Source organism: Heteronotia binoei, chromosome 3, assembly GCF_032191835.1.
Source record: "Heteronotia binoei isolate CCM8104 ecotype False Entrance Well chromosome 3, APGP_CSIRO_Hbin_v1, whole genome shotgun sequence".
Taxonomy (NCBI): Eukaryota; Metazoa; Chordata; class Lepidosauria; order Squamata; family Gekkonidae; genus Heteronotia; species Heteronotia binoei.
Window position 1 is genome coordinate 133,449,195 of NC_083225.1, and position 19,540 is coordinate 133,468,734.

General features: G+C 44.4%; 1 protein-coding gene across 1 annotated transcript in view; it reads left to right on the forward strand.

Annotated features, from left to right (window-relative positions):
• The window catches only part of MAEL (maelstrom spermatogenic transposon silencer), a 42,136-nt gene that overhangs the window by 11,475 nt on the left and 11,121 nt on the right, over positions 1 to 19,540 (forward strand). The window contains exons 9-11 of the mRNA XM_060234465.1: positions 10,901 to 10,963; positions 11,332 to 11,464; positions 11,841 to 11,919. Of these exons, the coding sequence (XP_060090448.1) occupies positions 10,901 to 10,963; positions 11,332 to 11,464; positions 11,841 to 11,919 (275 nt within the window). The remainder of the gene's footprint in view (positions 1 to 10,900; positions 10,964 to 11,331; positions 11,465 to 11,840; positions 11,920 to 19,540) is intronic.

Here is a 19,540-nt window from a genome sequence, read left to right on the forward strand (position 1 = left end):
ACCGTGGGGTCTAGTGGTAGGGAAATTGCCGGGCCTTTGTAGCTCCCCAGGGACCCATCGAACACGTCCGGGAACTCTTGGCAAATCTCCCCGAACCCCTTGGGCGCTTGGGTTTGCTCCACCCCCTCCACGCGGATTCCCAGGGGCTTGAACCATGCCAGTCCCAACAGGGTAGTCAGCTGGCGCTTCACCACCAGGATGTCCAGCGGGCCGCGGAAGGGGCCCCGCTCGACTTGCACCCGGGCCCACCCCGCGATTTGTACTGGGTTTCTCTGGAAGTCCCTGAGTATTAAGTCCGCCGGCCTGAGTTGCAGCCGCCGGCCGGGGCACAGCCCCCTCAGGGTGTCCTCTGCTATTATTGAAAGGGAGGACCCTGAGTCCACTTCCATTTGGCAGGGGCTTCCCTCTATGAGGACCGCCAGTTTGATTTTGCCGGGGTTGTTGAGGGGCAAGTTCAGTACCTGGGGGGTTGTCGAGTCCGCCGTGTGGAAATCCGCCGACTCATGGTGCGTGGTCGGGCTCCGGCGGTTGTCCTTGGCTCGGCAAGCCCGTGCAATGTGGCCGGTCTTCCCGCAGCTCCGGCAGTCCCAGGTCCGATACTGGCAGTTTCTTCTGTCGTGGGGGTCGCCACAGCTGGCGCACTTGGTTGCCAGGGCTCTCTCTGCCGCTGGGGGTCGCTCGGGCGCTCGGTGCCATGGTGCCGCTCTGCTAGGTGGCCCCGCTGGGCGGCGCAGCTGGTGGGCCTCCCCCTCCTCCTGGCGGTCGTAGTCCAGCTCCTCGTGGTGGACGGCGTCTGTCCGGGCCGTCCGCTCGAACGCCACCGCTTCGCTAAAGGCGCTCTGGAGGGTGAGCTCTTCCTTGGCGAAGAGCTTCTGTTGGAGCCTCTCGTCGCGGAGGCCCCACGTGAATCGGTCGGCCAGGGTTTCTTCCAGTTGGGGAAAGCTGCAGGACCCGGCGATTTTGCGGAGGGCTGCCAGATAGTCGGCGGCCGATTCTCCTGCAGCCTGGTCCCTCCTGTGGAACAGGAACCGGCGGGCCACCCGTGAAGGCTGAGGCGAGAAGTGGCCGGTGAGGAGCCGGATGATCTCCTCGTAGGACTTCTCCGTGAGGCGGGCGGGCGCCGAGAGACCCTTGGCGATCTCGAACGTGGCTGCCCCGCAAACGCTCAGGAGAACGTCCCTCTTTGTGCCGGCGTCGGTGATCTTGTTGGCCCTGAGGTAGAACTCAACCCTTTCCGAGTAGGACTCCCAGCCCTCTGGATTCGCTGGGTCGAAGGTCTCGATGGACCCGGTGGTTCCGCTCTGGCTTGCCATGGCGGCGTCAGCGGTCGTGGCCGGTGGTTGCCCTAGATCTCCGTTGTAGCCGATGAGGCTAGAGTCCCACCTTCGTCGCCACTGTAACATACTCGAAGCGGAGACGAGAGTAGGGCAACATCCTTTAATGGGAGCACGTTGCAAGAGAGCGAACACGCGGGCCGGGCCCCGCTTATGTACATTGCCCGGTTCAGCCTCCTGTACAGGTCAGGCCAATCCTGACCTGTTAAACTTCCCGCCGCGGATGTGGTAGGCGGGGATTGCGCGCCCGCGCTAGAGATGCCTGGGATACCCAGCCGCCTCTGCGCGTGGGCGCGTATTTCAGTCGATACATTACACAGCTGGTACACCATCAAATTTCATACAGACATTATCAGCAATATCAATCAACAAAAAACCAAAAGTAAACTATTAAATAATTAAAATCTCTGTATGGACTGACTAACTGTTGATAGCTTGTTTCCGGAATTTAATGGCCTGCATAGCAAATTTTGCCATGTTTAAAGTAATTACCTGCTCTCTATCAGCTAACATCTAAATAAAATCTTTAATTTCTCGCAGTGAAGATCAGAGTTATATAACTGACTCTAATGTTTTGGTATAGTTTACATTCAAACATCACATGTTCCCTTGTTTCTATCTCCTGTTTTCCACAGACATACAGTCTTTCTTCGTAAGGTCGCCTTTTATATTTACTTTCGATTACTGCAGATGGTAACATATCAACTCTAAGCGGGGTAAATGCTCTCCTGTAGTCTGGTTTATCTAAATTTTGTAAATATGACATGGATGTTACCTTATTTAAACCTACACTTCCTGTCAGATATTGCCTTATCTGGTTCGAATCATGTTGCCTTTCAACATCCATGATTCTTTACTTAACAAAAGGTTTAACTTGATTATATTCCATATTCAACAAAAATTGTTTGGGGAGCCCATAATAACACAATTTGAGTTCTGTTTCTTTAATCCAGTGAGATACCATGGAATCTCTTACTCTTAAACCTGTTGTCCGGTGGAATTTGTAATACCAATATAAAATAGCAATCCAAAAGCGTGCTTTAACAGTGACCATACCTGTTTCTATTCGTATAACTGAATAGGGAATATATATATATATATATATATATATATATACACACACACACACACACACACACAAACATATATATACACACTGTGGCTAATACCCACTGATGGACCTCTGCTCCATATTTTTATCTAACCCCCTCTTGAAACTGGCTATGCTTGTAGCTGCTACCACCTCTTGTGGCAGTGAATTCCACATGTTAATCACCCTTTGGGTGAAGAAGTACCTCCTTTTATCCGTTCTAACCTGACTGCTCAGCAATTTCATCAAATGCCCACGAGTTCTTGTATTGTGAGAAAGGGAGAAAAGTACTTCTTTCTCTACCTTCATCCCATGCATAATCTTGTAAACCTCTATCATGTCACTTCGCAGCTGACGTTTCTCCAAGCTAAAGAGCCCCAAGCTTTTTAATCTTTCTTCATAGGGAAAGTGTTCCAAACCTTTAATCATTCTAGTTGCCCTTTTCTGAACTTTTTCCAGTGCTATAATATCCTTTTTGAGGTGCAGTGACCAGAATTGCACACAGTATTCCAAATGAGACCGCACCATCGATTTATACAGTGGTGTAATGATACTGGCTGATTTGTTTTCAATTCCCTTCCTAATAATTCCCAGCATGGCGTTGGCATTTTTTATTGCAATTGCACACTGTCTTGACATTTTCAGTGAGTTATCTACCACAACCCCAAGATCTCTCTCTTGGTCAGTCTCTGCCAGTTCACATCCCATCAACTTGTATTTGTAGCTGGGATTCTTGGCCCCAATGTGCATTACTTTGCACTTGGCCACATTGAACCTCATCTGCCATGTTGACGCCCACTCACCCAGCCTCAGCAGATCCCTTTAGAGTTCCTCACAATCCTCTCTGGTTCTCACCACCCTGAACAATTTAGTGTCATCTGCAAATTTGGCCACTTCACTGCTTACTTTCAACTCCAAATCATTTATGAACAAGTTAAAGAGCAAGGGACCCAGTACTGAGCCCTGCGGCACTCCGCTGCTTACCGTCCTCCACTGCGAAGACTGCCCATTTATACTCACTCTCTGCTTCCTATTAATTAGCCAGTTTTTGATCCACAAGATCCACAAGAGGACCTGTCCTTTTACTCCACGACTCTCGAGCTTTCTAAGGAGCCTTTGATGAGGAACCTTATCAGAAGCTTTCTGGAAGTCAAGGTAAACAACATCTATTGGGTCTCCTTTGTCCACATATTTGTTCACCCCCTCAAAAGAAATGTTACAGGTTAGTGAGACAAGATCTTCCCTTACAGAACCCATGCTGAGTCTTCCTCAGTAATTTTTGTTCATCCATGTGCCTAAATCTCTCTTTAATAATAGTCTCCACTAACTTTCCTGGTATTGAAGTCAGACTGACTGGCCTGTAATTTCCCGGATCTCCTCTGGAACCCTCTTTAAAGATGAGGGTGACATTAGCTACTTTCCTGTCCTCAGGAACGGAGGCAGATTTTAATGAAAGATTACATATTTTTGTCAGGAGATTCATAATTTCACCTTTGATGTATGCCATCCTTACCATGATGCAGTCAATACAACATTGGGTTTAAAAGTCAGACTGAAGTTCAACTTTTCAATTGGATTAGTGATTTCCTGCAAGAGGCCTTGCTGCTGCACAGCCTGCTTCACAGGGTTTTTCTGAGGATAGTAACAGAACCATTTAGATGGCAAAGACCGCTGAAGGAGAATGCAGAGAAGCTAATTTTCTCAGACTTCACTGCAGACGCTGTTGGACTAATGGCTACAGAAGAGCTGCTATATTGAAGATTGTTTGAAATTCACTGAAACAGACATTCTAGAGCTAACTGGTAAATTAAAAATTAACAAGTGGATTCACATGGCATTCAAATAATTATTTGAGTACTAACCTGGCAGGTATGTGCTATTTGTCACTAAAACTGACATACTTAGCAGCAGGGCTTTCTTTGTAGGAAAAGGCCCAGCAGAAAGTCATTTGCATATTAGACCACACCCCTGATGTTACCATTGTTTCACACAGGGTTTTGTGCAGAAAAAGCATAGCAGGAACTCATTTGCATATTAGACCACACCCCCTTATCCCAAGCCAGCCGGAACTGTGTTCCTGCTCAAAAAAAGCCCTGCTTACCAGAGGACTGAAAAAGTCAAGGTAAACAATATCTATTGAGTCTCCTTTGTCCACATGTTTGTTCACCCCCTCAAAGAACTGTAACAGGTTAGTGAGGCAAGATCTTCCCTTACAGAACCCATGCTGAGTCTTTCTCAATAACTCGTGTTCATCAATGTGCCTACTCATTCTGTCCTTGATAATGGTTTCTACCAACTTTCCTGGTAATGGCGTCAGACTGACTGGCCTGTAGTTTCTCAGATCTCTTCTGGAACCCTTTTTAAAGATGGGGGTGACATTTGCTACCTTCCAGTCCTCAGGAACGGAGGCAGATATCAATGAAAGATTACATATTTTTATCAGAAGATCCACAAGTTCAACTTTGAGTTCTTTCAGAACTCTTGGATGTATGCCATCCGGACCTGGTGACTTATGCGTTTTTAATTCGTCTATCAGTTGTAGGACCTCCTCTCTTGCCACCTCAATCTGACTCTGGTCTTTCAACACCCCTTCCAAAATAAGTGGTTCTGGAGCAGGCAAACACTTCTCATCTTCTGCAGTGAAGATGGAGGCAAAAAATGCATTCAGTTTCTCAGCCATTTCCCTATCCTCCTTCAGTAATCCTTTGACCCCTTGGTCATCAAGGGCCCCACTGCCTCCCGGGCTGGTTTCCTGCTTCTAATATATTTGAAGAAATTTTTATTGTTGGTCTTTGTTTTTTGCAATATGCTCCTCATAGTCTCTTTTTGCCTGCCTGATGACAGTCGTGCATTTGATTTGCCACATCCTGTGTTCCCTGTTGTTAAACTCATTTGGACTAGCTTTCCACCGTTTAAAGGAGTCTTTCTTACCTTTTACAGCTTTCATTATTATGTTTGTTAACCATGCAGGCCTTTTCTTATACCTATTGGTGTCTTTCCTAACTTGTGGTATATATTTTATCTGAGCTTCTTGGACTGTAGTTTTAAATAGCCTCCAAGCTTCCCCAAGGGTTTTGACTGTATTTACCTTTCCTTTCAGTTTCCTCTTCATATGCCTCCTCATCTCAGAGAATTTACCCCTTTTAAAGTTAAATGTGGTTGTACTGGTCTTTTGGGGCAACTCTCTTATTTATACAAATGGTGAAATCAATAATGTTATGGTCACTGCTCCCAAGCGATGCGATCACTTTTACATCTCTCACCAAGTCTTGGGCATTACTTAGGACCAAATCCAGGATCGCCCCACCCCTGGTAGGTTCTGAGACCATCTGCTCCATAGCAGTCATTGAGAGCATCTAGAAACTCAATCTCTTTCTCTCGACCAGAACACATATTGACCCAGTCAATGTCCGGGTAGTTAAAATCACCTATGACAACACAGTTTTTACATTTAGCCACTATCTTTAAGCCTTCCATCATATTATAGTTGTCCTCTATCTTTTGATTGGTGTGCGATAACAAACTCCCATAGTTAAATTTCCTTTTGGGCCCTCTATTTCAACCCAAAGCATTTCTAGAAGAGAATCTAATTCTCTGACTCAGTCTTACTGGACCGTATGCCCTCTCTGACATACAGAGCCACCCCACCTCCAACACTTCCCTCCCTATCCTTCCGATATAACTTATATCCAGGAATCACCGTGTCCCACTGATTCTCCTCATTCCACCAAGTTTCTGAAATTCCCACAATGTGTATGTTTTCTTCCAGCACTGAACATTCCAACTCACCAATTTTACTTCGAACACTTCTAGCATTTGCGTACAAACCTCTATAATTTCCCAGGCAAGCTAGGCCCGCCACCTTCCTCCTGCTGCCTCGAGACTCTGGCAGATAGTCCATACTGTTTGTCACCATCTCAGTGGACAACTCTGAACCATTACCCGGTAGAAAAGTAACAGCTAACCCTTCATCTCTTTGAGATGAGTCCTCCCGAACTAGAGACGTTTAATCTTCTGTCGGCTTTCCCCTAAGATTTAGTTTAAAAACTGTCTGCCACCTTTTTTATTTTAAGCGCCAGCAGCCTGGTTCCATCTGGGGACTAGTGGACACCGTCTCTTGTACAGCTCCTGCTTGTTTCAGAAAGCATCCTAGTGCCTAACAAACCTAAACCTTTCCTCCTTACACCATCATCTCATCCACACATTGAGACTGTGCCTGTCACTCCAGCCCTGTACGTGGAACAGGTAGCACTTCTGAGAAGGCTACCTTCGAGGTCCTGACCTTAAGTCTCCCTCCTAGCAGCCTAAATTTTTCCTCCAGGACCTCACGACTGCATTTCCCTACATCATTGGTGCCAACATGCACCACGACCACTGGCTCCTCCCCAGCACTGTCTATCAGCCTATCTACTACACACGTAATGTCCGCTACCTTCGCACAAGGCAAGCAAGTTACCATACGGTCAGTACGTGGTTTTACCACCCAGCTGTCTGCTTGCCTAAGGATCGAATCACCAACTACCAAGACTCCCTCTCTCTCCCTGCCCAGGGATGGTTCCTTGGCGTGAAAGGATTCCCGCTCACCAACTGAAGAAGAGGTCCCTTCTGAGGGTGCGTACCCCTTATCCTCAGCCTGGTGCCCTTTTCCCTCTCGACCCTCATGCTCCCTGGCAGCAACGGGGCTGCCACATTCAGAGCAGGGCTCATCTAACACGTCCCCGAGAGTCTTCTCCGAGTGCCTAACTGACTGTCTCTGCTTCTCCAGGTCAGTCACCTCAGCCTCAAGGGTACGAACTCGTTCCCTGAGGACCAGGAGCTCCTTGCATCAAGCACACACCCAAGACTTCTGTCCTGTGGGCAGATAGTCATACATGTGACACTCAGTGCGAAACACTGGAAAGCCCCCACCCCCCTGCTGGCATTCTTCCTTCATGATAGCTTTTTAAAAATATATAGTCTCCTTTTAAACCCTGTTTGTTTATGTGGCTCCCTGTCTGGAGAGTCTACTTACCTTATTGGAAATACAAGGAATCTGGGTTCCTGGTCCTTACACAGCCCCCAGGCTAAGAGCCACAGGCCAAGAGCTCTTTAGCTCTCTGGCAAGGCGCAGCTTAATAATGCAAAGAGGGCGGGGAACACAGCCACTCCTAGTCAATCAGCAACAATCACCTTCACCTTCAGCCCTTCACACAAACTCAGAAGTTTTCAGCAACTCCGTCAGCTGCTGGGCCACAAACCTCACGCTTGTAGCACTTCTCTGCTCTATTCCAGAGCTCTCTGCAATGTGCAGACCATACAGGGCAGGGGGGGCAGCCTGGGGCGGCAAAACTCCCAGCATACCCTACCATCACCGGTGGAAAAATTGTCTTCCACAAAACTGGTCCCTGGTGCCAAAAAGATTGGGAACCGCTGCCCCCCGTACTTGCTGAATAGCTAATGTGTTGATCCTTCACTGATGTAATCTGGGTCTGTTTGTGAAAACAATTTTCACAATTTTGATTTTTGGTAGTTAATCTTGATATGATTAACCTGGCAATACTGGGCGAGAATACTCAAGGCTCTTGAGGCCATTAAGGGTCATAGAGATTATCACCGCATCATCTGCGTATAATAAGACTGTTATGTGCCTATCTGCAATCTTTGGTGCATGCACCTCAGGGCAAGATAACTCGTGGGAAGGGCGGGATATAAATCACGAATAAATAAATAAAAATAAATAAATACTCTCCTAGATCATTTATGTAACAATTGAATAAGGATGGTGCCAAAATACAACCCTGCTTGACTCCTTTCTCTGCCTTTATGGCTTCTGTCAGGTGGCCTTGTGGGCTTGTTCTTATCTGGTTCTTAGTATCCCTGTGTAAGGCCTTTGTCAGGGTTAGCGGTCTGTCAATTCCCAGCCCCGTTAATTTTTCCCATAGAAGGTCTCGGACCATATCAAAAGCTGTTCTGAAATCTATAAAGGCTGTATATAAAGAGGAGGTGTTATTAGAGGCATATCTTGAGCAGAACAGCTCTATGAGAACTTGTGACTGACGCAAAGTCACATCAGTAGGTGCATGTAAAGGAGTGGGGAATCAAGCCCAGTTCTCCCAGATAAGAGCCCATGCACTTAACCTCTACACCAGGTTGGCAAATCAGTTCAACACATCATCAGTGACTTACAACCTCTACTGGACAATGACAGTTCTCTTTCACAAATTCTGGGGGAGCAGATCTTTTCTTGCGCACAGACACCCTCCATTCTCAAACAACTCCTCATCTGAAATAGTGTGGCATTTAATTTGAACATAGACACTGATGTCAGAGCTTGCAATAAACCCAGTTGCCAACTTTGCTGCCTCCTACACCCACATGACACAATCACTGAGTCTAACAGCATCAACTACACCATCTCAGGCTCATTCAGTTGCTCATCTTCGAACATTGTGTGTATCATTAAATACCAACAATGCCCTTCAGTCTACATAGGGCAAACAGGACAAAACCTTTGCTGAAGGATAAATGGACACAAATCTGACATCAGGAATTACAAGAGAGAGAAACCTGTAGGAGAGCACTTTAACCTCCCAGAACATTTAATGGTGACCCACAGAGTAGCTATTTTATTGCAAAGGAACTTCAGGTACAGAATTGAGAGGGAAATTGCTGAATTACAGGTTATTACAACACTTGGAACAGCTCCCCACCCCGGACTTAACAGGGATATTGGTTTCTTACCTCATTACATATACTAAATTCATTCTCACCAAGAAGGACTATACATCCTCTGTATTTTTATGCTTTTCTATCTCTCCCTCCAGTTCGGTGGGAGTGGTTAAGTGCACGGACTCTCATCTGGGAGAACCAGGCTTGATTCCCCACTCCTCCATTTACGGCTGCTGAAACAGCTTTGGATCAGCCATAGCTCTTGCAGAGTTGTCCTTGAAATGGCAGCTTCTGTGAGAGCTCTCTCAGCCCCACCTACCTCACAGGGTGTTTGTTGTGGGGGAGAAGGTAAAGAAGATTGTGAGCCACTCTGAGACTCAGATTCAGAGTAGAGCGTGGGATACAAATCCAATGTCGTCATCTTCCCTTCCCCCCCTTTTGAGTAATATAGTGGAATACTGTTTGTAGTGCAATGCAATATATAGGAATGGATTTTTTTTCTGACAAAGCACCCCTAAAGAACAACATATTGGTATAGTATTTAGAACAACATAAAGTGATTGTAATATAATGCAATGAAACTTGAAATATACTGCATTCCACCCCAACCTAAAGAAAAAATGCTGTTTGTTACCTTCATGCTTGAGGGGTGATGGATGGGACATCATAAAGGAATCTCAGTTAATTTTCCCACAATTAGAAAAGATTATCTTAGATACTTATCTCCTATTTTGACCTATTTATTGCTTCAAAGTTGTTCCCCTTTAATTAGATCCATACAGATGTTGACTCTGAATACTTGGCTCGTTGTTCCTGATTTGTCTGAAAATGTCAATATCATGCAATATGCTGATTTGCTTTTCAGCCCCGTCTATAGGTTTGAATGTTTTTTTTCCATTTCATTGTATCTGAAGAAGTGTGTATGCACACAAAAGCTTATACCTTGAATAAAACTTTGTTGGGCTTAGGTGGCACTGGACTCTAACTTTATTCTATTGCTTCAGACCAACACAGCTACACAGCTAAGGGCAACTAGAATGATTAAAGGGCTGGAACACTTTCCCTATGAAGAGGTTGAAACGCTTGGGACTCTTTAGCTTGGAGAAACGTCGACTGCCGGGTGACATGATAGAGGTTTACAGGATAATGCATGGGATGGAGAAAGTAGAGAAAGAAGTACTTTTCTCCCTTTCTCACAATACAAGAACTCGTGGGCATTCGATGAAATTGCTGAGCAGACAGGTTAAAACGGATAAAAAGAAGTACTTCTTCACCCAAAGGGTGATTAACATGTGGAATTCACTGCCACAGGAGGTGGTGGAGGCCACAAGCATAGCCACCTTCAAGAGGGGTTTAGATAAAAATATGGAACAGAGGTCCATCAGTGGTTATTAGCCACAGTGTGTGTGTTTGTGTGTATATAATTTTTTTTTGGCCACTGTGTGACACAGAGTGTTTGTCTGGATGGGCCATTGGCCTGATCCAACATGGCTTCTCTTATGTTCTTACCCACCTGGATTTAATTTGAGTTGCCTTACAGTATCATCTCTTTAAGGTAAATATGTTTGGTGATAGAATTAGAACTGATATTTACAGTGCCAGATTACACTGTTGAGAATCCTTTACAGATCTCTTGAGTTATTTTCAACTGTGTTTTGTGACTAGGCTGTTGAAAGTGTTACGTTACAATCCTGAAGATTTTTCCAACACCTGATCTTAGAGTAGATGGAAGTACAGTAGGATCTTACCCAGAGCTCAGAACACTGTCTCAGTGCCGAAGTGTATATTAGACATTCTGACTTTTCATGAAAGTTTAATTTATTCATAGGTGCAAATGGCATGAGGAGAATGATATACTGTTCTGTGCCCTTGCTACTTGCAAGAAAACTGCGTGAGTACTAATAAATCTAAAAATATCCTCTTATTCCTGTGGGGTAGCATTAATATTGGCCCCATTTCACGCTTTGTATGGGGACTGGTTACTTTAAAGTATAATCTGAAGATATTTCTGCATATTGCATTGTATGTGTTTTGTCTGCTTAAGTTGTTTTGTCACTAAGAAAATGTCTTTTTAAGTTGTGAGTGTATTTTTTGAAGTTGAAGTGTACTTTGAAGTTGAAGTGTACTTTCGTCTTGCTCTCATTGTTCGTTTTGGCTAATTCAGTTTATATTGTCAGCTGTAGTTGTAATTATGGATTTCAGTCTTTTTAGAATACGAGGAATGTGACATTACAGTGCTTTTCTTTGTTTTCCATATAGATATTGTATCAGCAGTTCTCTGGCTGACCTATATGGCATCCCACTAACTTCATCTCATTTACCCGTGTGTGACAAGGATTCCAAAAATACAGTGAACCCTAAGATGGTAGTACTGGATGCTGGAAGATTTCAGGTCAGCTCTTTAAGTTAACAGATTGTTTTATCTTCTGTTGCAACTTTTAATCCTCCTGGAAAAATAAAGCAGTGTGTATTTATAATGTGGAAGAGTGCTGTAGTTGTTCCTAACAGAAATGCTACAGTCATCACATATCTATGGAAATAGTTCTGTTAACCAGAATATAAATCTTTTTACTATTACACATAGCTACTAAAAATGTGTGGATTAGTAGTGGATTCACCTGTAGGCACACAGGCATATTAGCCACTGTATTCTTCTTTATCATGTCTTATGTAGGCATCTTGAAAATGTGGCAAAATGAGAGCTTGAGAGTCTGTTTTAAGGCTGAATGTGTATGTAACTTTCTCTTCTGATTTTGTCTGCACTGCAGAGATCGAAGGCCCAGCATGGAGGAAATGATAGGTACTTCACTTCTCTTAATCAGGATGAAGATGCCTTTCCTTATGCTGGTGAGTGGATGCTTTTGCTGGAAAATTAAAAGTTAAAAACACATTATTGAAATTCTTCACTGTATCTGTACTAAAATATTATTGTGTAACTGAGGCATCTTCCATTTAATCAATTTCTAAGGAGGAATGTCAAACTCATTTGTTATGAGAGCCAGATCTGACCTAAATTAGAGCTTGTAGGTCAGGCCAGGCCATGTGTGTACCTATTTTAGGTAGCAGAGATAAAAACTTTTTAAAGGACACATACAAACATGACTAAAGATTTTTTTAAAAAAACCTTAAAATAAAACCTGCTTAAAACATTAGCACTTGTTGGTATTAAAGGTGCTTTTTTTGTATTTCTCCCATGGGATCCAGGGAACTGGGCAAAGGAAGCTCTGGCTCTTTTCCTCCCTCCCCAGGAGACCAGGAGGGAGAGGAGCCTCAACCTAATGGAAAAAATCAAGGTTTTGCTCTGTAGCTCTTGTGTGATTAAGCAAGCCTTGCAAAGCAACCTGAGATGCAGAAGGAAGCAAGAGAGAGGGAGAAGGAAGCAGATAACAGCCAGTTGTTCAGGGGCCTAATAGGAGTTCTCCAGGGGCCTCATTTGGCCCCTGGGCCACATGTTTGACACCCCTGTCTAGAGCTTCATGCTTTCTTTGTCAGCCACTGAAATAAGTCAGTGCAGGAAGTTTATCATAGTTTTGCCCTGATCTGGAAACTACAGGTGAGCCCAAGCCTGGAAGCTAAGCAGGGCTTGCCCTCAAGTATTTTTATGTAGTAAGCGCTTATACCACCATTCCTCCATGCAGCTGAAGGTGGCATACATCAATCTTATCTCCATTTTACCTTGTCAGCAATCCTGTAAGGTAGGTTAGACTGAGAGAGTCACTAACCCAGGGACATCCTATGAGCTTCCCAGTGGAGCAAGGACCTGAACTTAGTCTCTCAGATCCCAATCCTCAACTTCAGCCACTATGTCTGACTGATTCTCCAGTTAATATGTAGGCACAACAGCTTCAGATATGCAGTCTAATTCCATATCACATAAACTCCAACAAAAAGTAATGAGTCAATTCAATAGTGATATATACCTGTGGCGTTGCTTTGAATTTTGTGCATGTGCATATATAAAGACTGTTGCTGCTTCTTTCACTTAACTTGGATGTAGATTGTTGTAGGGAGGTATTGGTGGAGTTCATTGTTGCCTTTGCAAGCTATGTAAATAACCTAGTCTGATGAAATATTTTTGTGCATTGGTTGAAAGCCATTGTGTACAAAATGTTACACCAGAACTAGACTTAAAGTCTAACCTCTATTTACAAGTCTTAGTGCTATTAGGGTGAGTGAGTGCACAGGGAAAAAAATAGATTGTACATCCACACTATTATTGGTATGCACAAAAAATAAACAAATGGTGATCTTTATACAGTGTTGTTAATACATGAAAATGCTCCCTGTGTAAACCAGAAGGAAGAGCCCAGCTGCATATAATCTAGTACTTTGTTTGCTGGATGAAGCATAGTATGAAGACTCTCTGCTGCTATAATAGCCCCTAGCAAGTAGTAGTCAGTTATGTACTGCCTGTGAATATGAGTGTTCTGTTTAGCCATTGATGCCTAGTCCTCATGAGTTGATCTGATTTGCTTTTAGAGCAACCTAGAAACTATCACTGAATCTGGTGAAGGTGGCCTTTGGTTTGTCTGCCCTGTATCTACTGCTTATCAATTGCACTGGGCAATCCCAAACTCTACTATTAGAAATTCTCTATCTACTTTCTGAGCACAATCCATGAATGTGTCTCTTTACCTCTTTAAAAAAAACCTACATAAATTGAACAAGTTTAGCTTTTCTCAGTAGTAAAATTGTGTTCCTAGTTCCTTGACCAACTTGTTACTCTTTTTTATACACATCTGCAATTCATTTTTCAGATGGGAGTGACCAGAACTGCACAGAATTCCAACTACGCTATTGACAATACACATAGGCATTACTGGCTAGTTTATTGACAGTCCTTACTCTCATTTTATACACACACGTACATATATATACATACACACATACGTATGTACAAATAGATAGAGATAGAGAGATAGATGGGGAGAGAGAGCAAGAGGGGGAGAGAGATAGAGATAAGAATATAAGAGAAGCCATGTTGGATCAGGCCAATGGCCCATCCAGTCCAACACTCTGTGTCACACAATGGCCAAAAAAATTATATATATATATACACACTGTGGCTAATAGCCACTGATGGACCTCTGCTCCATATTTTTATCTAACCCCCTCTTGAAGCTGTCTATGCTTGTAGCCGCCACCACCTCCTGTGGCAGTGAATTCCACATGTTAATCACCCTTTGGGTGAAGAAGTACCTTTTATCCATTTTAACCTGACTGCTCAGCAATTTCATCGAATGCTCACGAGTTCTTGTATTGTGAGAAAGGAAGAAAAGTACTTATTTCTCTACTTTCTCCATCCCATGCATTATCTTGTAAACCTCTATCATGTCACCCTGCAGTCAACATTTCTCAAGGCTGAAAAGCCCCAAGCATTTTAACCTTTCTTTGTAGGGAAAGTGTTCCAACCCTTTAATCATTCTAGTTGCCCTTTTCTGGACTTTTTCCAATGCTATATCGTTTTTGAGGTGCGGTGACTAGAATTGCACACAGTATTCCAAATGAGACCGCACCATCGATTTATACAGGGGCATTATGATACTGACTGATTTGTTTTCAATTCCCTTCCTAATAATTCCCAGCACGGCATTGGCCTTTTTTATTGCAATCGCACACTGTCTTGACATTTTCAGTGAGTTATCTACCACGACCCCAAGATCTCTCTCTTGGTCAGTCTCTGCAAGTTCACACCCCATCAACTTGTATATGTAGCTGGAATTCTTGGCCCCAATGTGCATTGCTTTGCACTTGGCCACATTGAACCTCATCTGCCACATTGACACCCACTCACCCAGCCTCAACAGATCCCTTTGGAGTTCCTCACAATCCTCTCTGGTTCTCACCACCCTGAACAATTAAGTGTCATCTGCAAACTTGGCCACTTCACTGCTCACTCCCAACCCCAAATCATTTATGAACAAGTTAAAGAGCATGGGACCCAGTACTAAGCCCTGTGGCACCCCACTGCTTACTATCCTCCACTGTGAAGACTGCCCATTTATACTCACTCTCTGCTTCCTATTAATTAGCCAGTTTTTGATCCACAAGAGGACCTGTCCTTTTACTCCACGACTCTCGAGCTTTCTAAGGAGCCTTTGATGAGGAACTTTATCAGAAGCTTTCTGGAAGTCAAGGTAAACAACATCGATTGGGTCTCCTTTGTCCACATGTTTGTTCACCCCCTCAAAGAAATGTAACAGGTTAGTGAGGCAAGATCTTCCCTTAAAGAACCCATGCTGAGTCTTCCTCAATAATTTTTGTTCATCCATGTGCCTAATTCTCTCTTTAATAATAGTCTCCACTAACTTTCCTGGTATTGAAGTCAGACTGACTGGCCTGTAATTTCCCGGATCTCCTCTGGAACCCTTTTTAAAGATGGGGGTGACATTAGCTATTTTCCAGTCCTCAGGAACGGAGGCAGATTTTAATGAAAGATTACATATTTTTGTCAGGAGATTCATAATTTCACCTTTGATGTATGCCATCCTTACCATGATGCAGTCAATACAACATTGGGTTTAAAAGTCAGACTGAAGTTCAACTTTTCAATTGGATTAGTGATTTCCTGCAAGAGGCCTTGCTGCTGCACAGCCTGCTTCACAGGGTTTTTCTGAGGATAGTAACAGAACCATTTAGATGGCAAAGACCGCTGAAGGAGAATGCAGAGAAGCTAATTTTCTCAGACTTCACTGCAGACGCTGTTGGACTAATGGCTACAGAAGAGCTGCTATATTGAAGATTGTTTGAAACTCACTGAAACAGACATTCTAGAGCTAACTGGTAAATTAAAAATTAACAAGTGGATTCACATGGCATTCAAATAATTATTTGAGTACTAACCTGGCAGGTATGTGCTATTTGTCACTAAAACTGACATACTTAGCAGCAGGGCTTTCTTTGTAGAAAAAGCCCAGCAGAAAGTCATTTGCATATTAGACCACACCCCTGATGTTACCATTGTTTCACACAGGGTTTTGTGCAGAAAAAGCATAGCAGGAACTCATTTGCATATTAGACCACACCCCCTTATCCCAAGCCAGCCGGAACTGTGTTCCTGCTCAAAAAAAGCCCTGCTTACCAGAGGGCTGAAAAATAGTAAACATTAGAACTTAAAACAAGGGATTCTAGGAAATTACAGACCTGCAAGTTTACTTTCTGTTCTGGATGGAAAACTTTAAAAATAGAATTGTTAAAATGTACAGAACAAGCTTTACTGAGGAACAATCAATCAGCTGCCACCAATGAAAGCTTCAGCTTACCAGCTTTTTTGAGTTGTGTGTTAAGAAGCACACAAATAAGGGTGATCCAGTATACATGTATCTCAACTTCCAAAAAGGTTTTGAGAGTTCCATCGTCAGTGGGGTGGGGTGGAAAATGTTCAATACTATATTTTTCTGTAGGAAAATTTCTGCCCCACACATGTAAATATAGTCTTATTAGTTATCAGGGCGGTTGTACTGCCAATTAACCATGTTAAATGGCGTAAATGTGGGACATGAAGCATGGCAAACTCCACTGCCTGTATATAGTTTTGTACTTGATACATTTGAGTTTTTTTGTGAGCATATTTAAATATTTAAATTATGTAACTTTATGTAACTTTTAAATTTGAATACTGCCCTGGAAAACCTACATCCCACCTTGAAGAGAGCCAGTTTGGTGTAATGGATAAATGCGTGGACTCTTATCTGGGAGAACCAGGTTTGATTCCCCACTCCTCCACTTGCACCTGCTGAGATGGCCTTGGGTCAGCCTTAGTTTCATAGAAGCTGTCCTTGAAAGGGCAGCTGCTATAAAAGCACTCTCAGCTCCACCTACCTCACAGGGTGTTTGTTGTGGGGGGGGGAAGGTAGAGGAGATTGTGACTGCTCTGAGATTCAGAGTATAGGGCGGGATATAAATCCAAATCCAAAATCTTCTTGAATAAATTTAGAATTCACTGAATAAGGGATTAATTAGGAAGCAGAAAGTACAAAAAATGTACAGTTCTCACAATGCAAGAAAGCAAGCAGTAAGATCAGGGCTGTAGCCAGAAAATTTTTGGTGGAAAAAAATTTAGGTGGAGGGCCCCCCCACTCTGGTGGCCCCCATTCTCTCCACTGCCGCTGCTATAGCAGCCCCCAATCTCCCCACCGCTCCGTCAGCCCCCCCTCCTCCACGGCCCTCCCGCTCTCTCCCACCCACCCACCTGGTAAAGCGCTGGCTCCCGGGGCTCTTTTAAAGAGGCCCCCGCCCTCCTCCACAGCGCCTCCCCCTCCCTCCCACTAGGTAAAGTGCCAGCTCTCAGCTTCGGGTTCTTTCAAAGAGGGCCCCTCCCCCAGTGCTGGGGCACCGGCAGTGAGTCCTTCCCGCTGCCAGTGCTCCAGCGCTGAAGGTGCTGAGAGTGCCAGAAAGCCGACAGAGAAGCCATCAGCCTCAGTGCCACTTTTCCTGCTGGTTGGCAGCTGGGGGGGGGGGAGCACGGAGCCGAGAGCTGGCACTTTACCAGGTAGGTGGGTGGGAAGGAGGGAGGGGGAGGCACCGCGGAGGAGGGAGGGGGTCAGAGTGGTGGGGAGATCAGGGCCGCCAAAGCAGCGGTGGCAGAGCAATGGAGGGGTCATATAGCTGGAAAGGGGGTTTGAGTGGAGGGGCCTGTCCCCCCCGGGCCCTTCCATGGCTACGGGCCTGAGTAAGATGCCCAGATGTCTATACTGGGACTGACACTATTTAACTTATAAATTATCTGGGATTGTGGGGTGAGCAGTTAAAAAGCCCAGCTTGCACAAACCCCCTAAATTTATTCAAGATGGTAAAACCCCAAATGGTCTCCCAACTCTAATTGGGTGAGTGGACAAGCACATAGCAAGCTACAATGTGAATATTTTACACACACACAGATATGGACTGGAGTGGGAAAGGGATCTAGAAAGTATCGTGGAAAGCTCAATAAAGCATGCAGAAGTGGTAAAAACTTTATACTAGGATTATTAGAATAAAGACTGTCAATAAAATAGCCCAGAATGCATATAACGGAACACATAATGTAACATTTAATGTCTACCAGTTAATATTAGTAACTTTATTTATAACTTTAATTATAAGCATAATATATAAAAAATTTTGAATGTTATATATGTGTATCTTAAATGTCCATCAAAGTTCTATATTTACTCTTATGCTAACCGTCCTTGTTATGAATAAGTTAGGGGTCTGTACAGAGCTTTTTTTGTATTAAAAACCCAGCAGGAACTCATTTGCATATCAGGTCACACTTCTGACATAACCATTGTTTCACATAGGGGTTTTTTTGTAGAAAAAGCCCAGCAGGAACTTGTTTACATATTGGGTCACACCCCCTAACACCAAGCCAACTGGAACTGCATTCCTGCTCAAAAAAAGCCCTGGATCTGTATAACATCTATATTTCTCTCTTCCTCTTGTTCCCCTGTTTCCCTGTCTTAATGACAAATAAATACATATACAATAAGACCTCAGATGGAAACCTCAACAAAGTATGCAGCGGTGGTAATAGAGGAAGAGGAAAATATAGATGTATGTGTGTGTGCATATCTATCTCTTTATATAGCGAGAGTTAAGGGATCTTGGCCTGTGGCTCTTAGCCTGGGGGCTCTGAAAGGACCAGGAACCCAGGGGGCGTATTAGAAGAGCCCTGCTCTGAACGTGGTAGCCCCGTTGCTGCCAGGGAGCATGAGGGTCGAGAGGGAACAGGGCACCGTGCTGAGGATAACGAGAATGCGCCCTCAGAAGGAACCTCTTCTTCAGTTGGTGAGCGGGAATCCTTTCGCACCAAGGAACCATCCCTGGGGAGGGAGAGGGGGGGGGGTTCTTGGTAGCTGGTGATTCGATCCTTAGGCAGGTAGGCAGCTGGGTGGCAAAACCGCATACTGACCATATGGTGACTTGCCTGCCTGGTGCGAAGGTAGCGGACATTATGCGTGTAGTAGATAGGCTGATAGACAGTGCTGGGGAGAAGCCAGTGGTTGTGGTGCATGTTGGCACCACCCATGTGGAGAAATGTAGTCATGAGGTCCTGGAGGAAAAATTTAGGCTGCTAGGCGGGAGACTTAAGGCCAGGACCTCCAAGGTAGCCTTCTCAGAAGTGCTACCTGTTCCACGTGCAGGGCAGGAGAGACAGACACAAATTAGAAGTCTCAATGTGTGGATGAGACAATGGTATAAGGAGGAAGGGTTTAAGTTTGTTAGGCACTGGGATGCTTTCTGAAACAAGCGGGAGCTGTACAAAAGAGACAGTTTCCACTTGTCCCCAGATGGAACCAGGCTGCTGGCGCTTAAAATCAAAAAGGCGGCAGACAGTTTTTAAACTAAATCTTGGGGGAAAGCCGACAGGAGATGAAATGTCTCTGGTTCGGGAGGACTCATCTCAAAGAGATGAAGGGTTAGCTGTTACTTTTCTACCGGGTAATGGATCAGAGTTGTCCACTGAGATGGTGACAAACAGTATGGA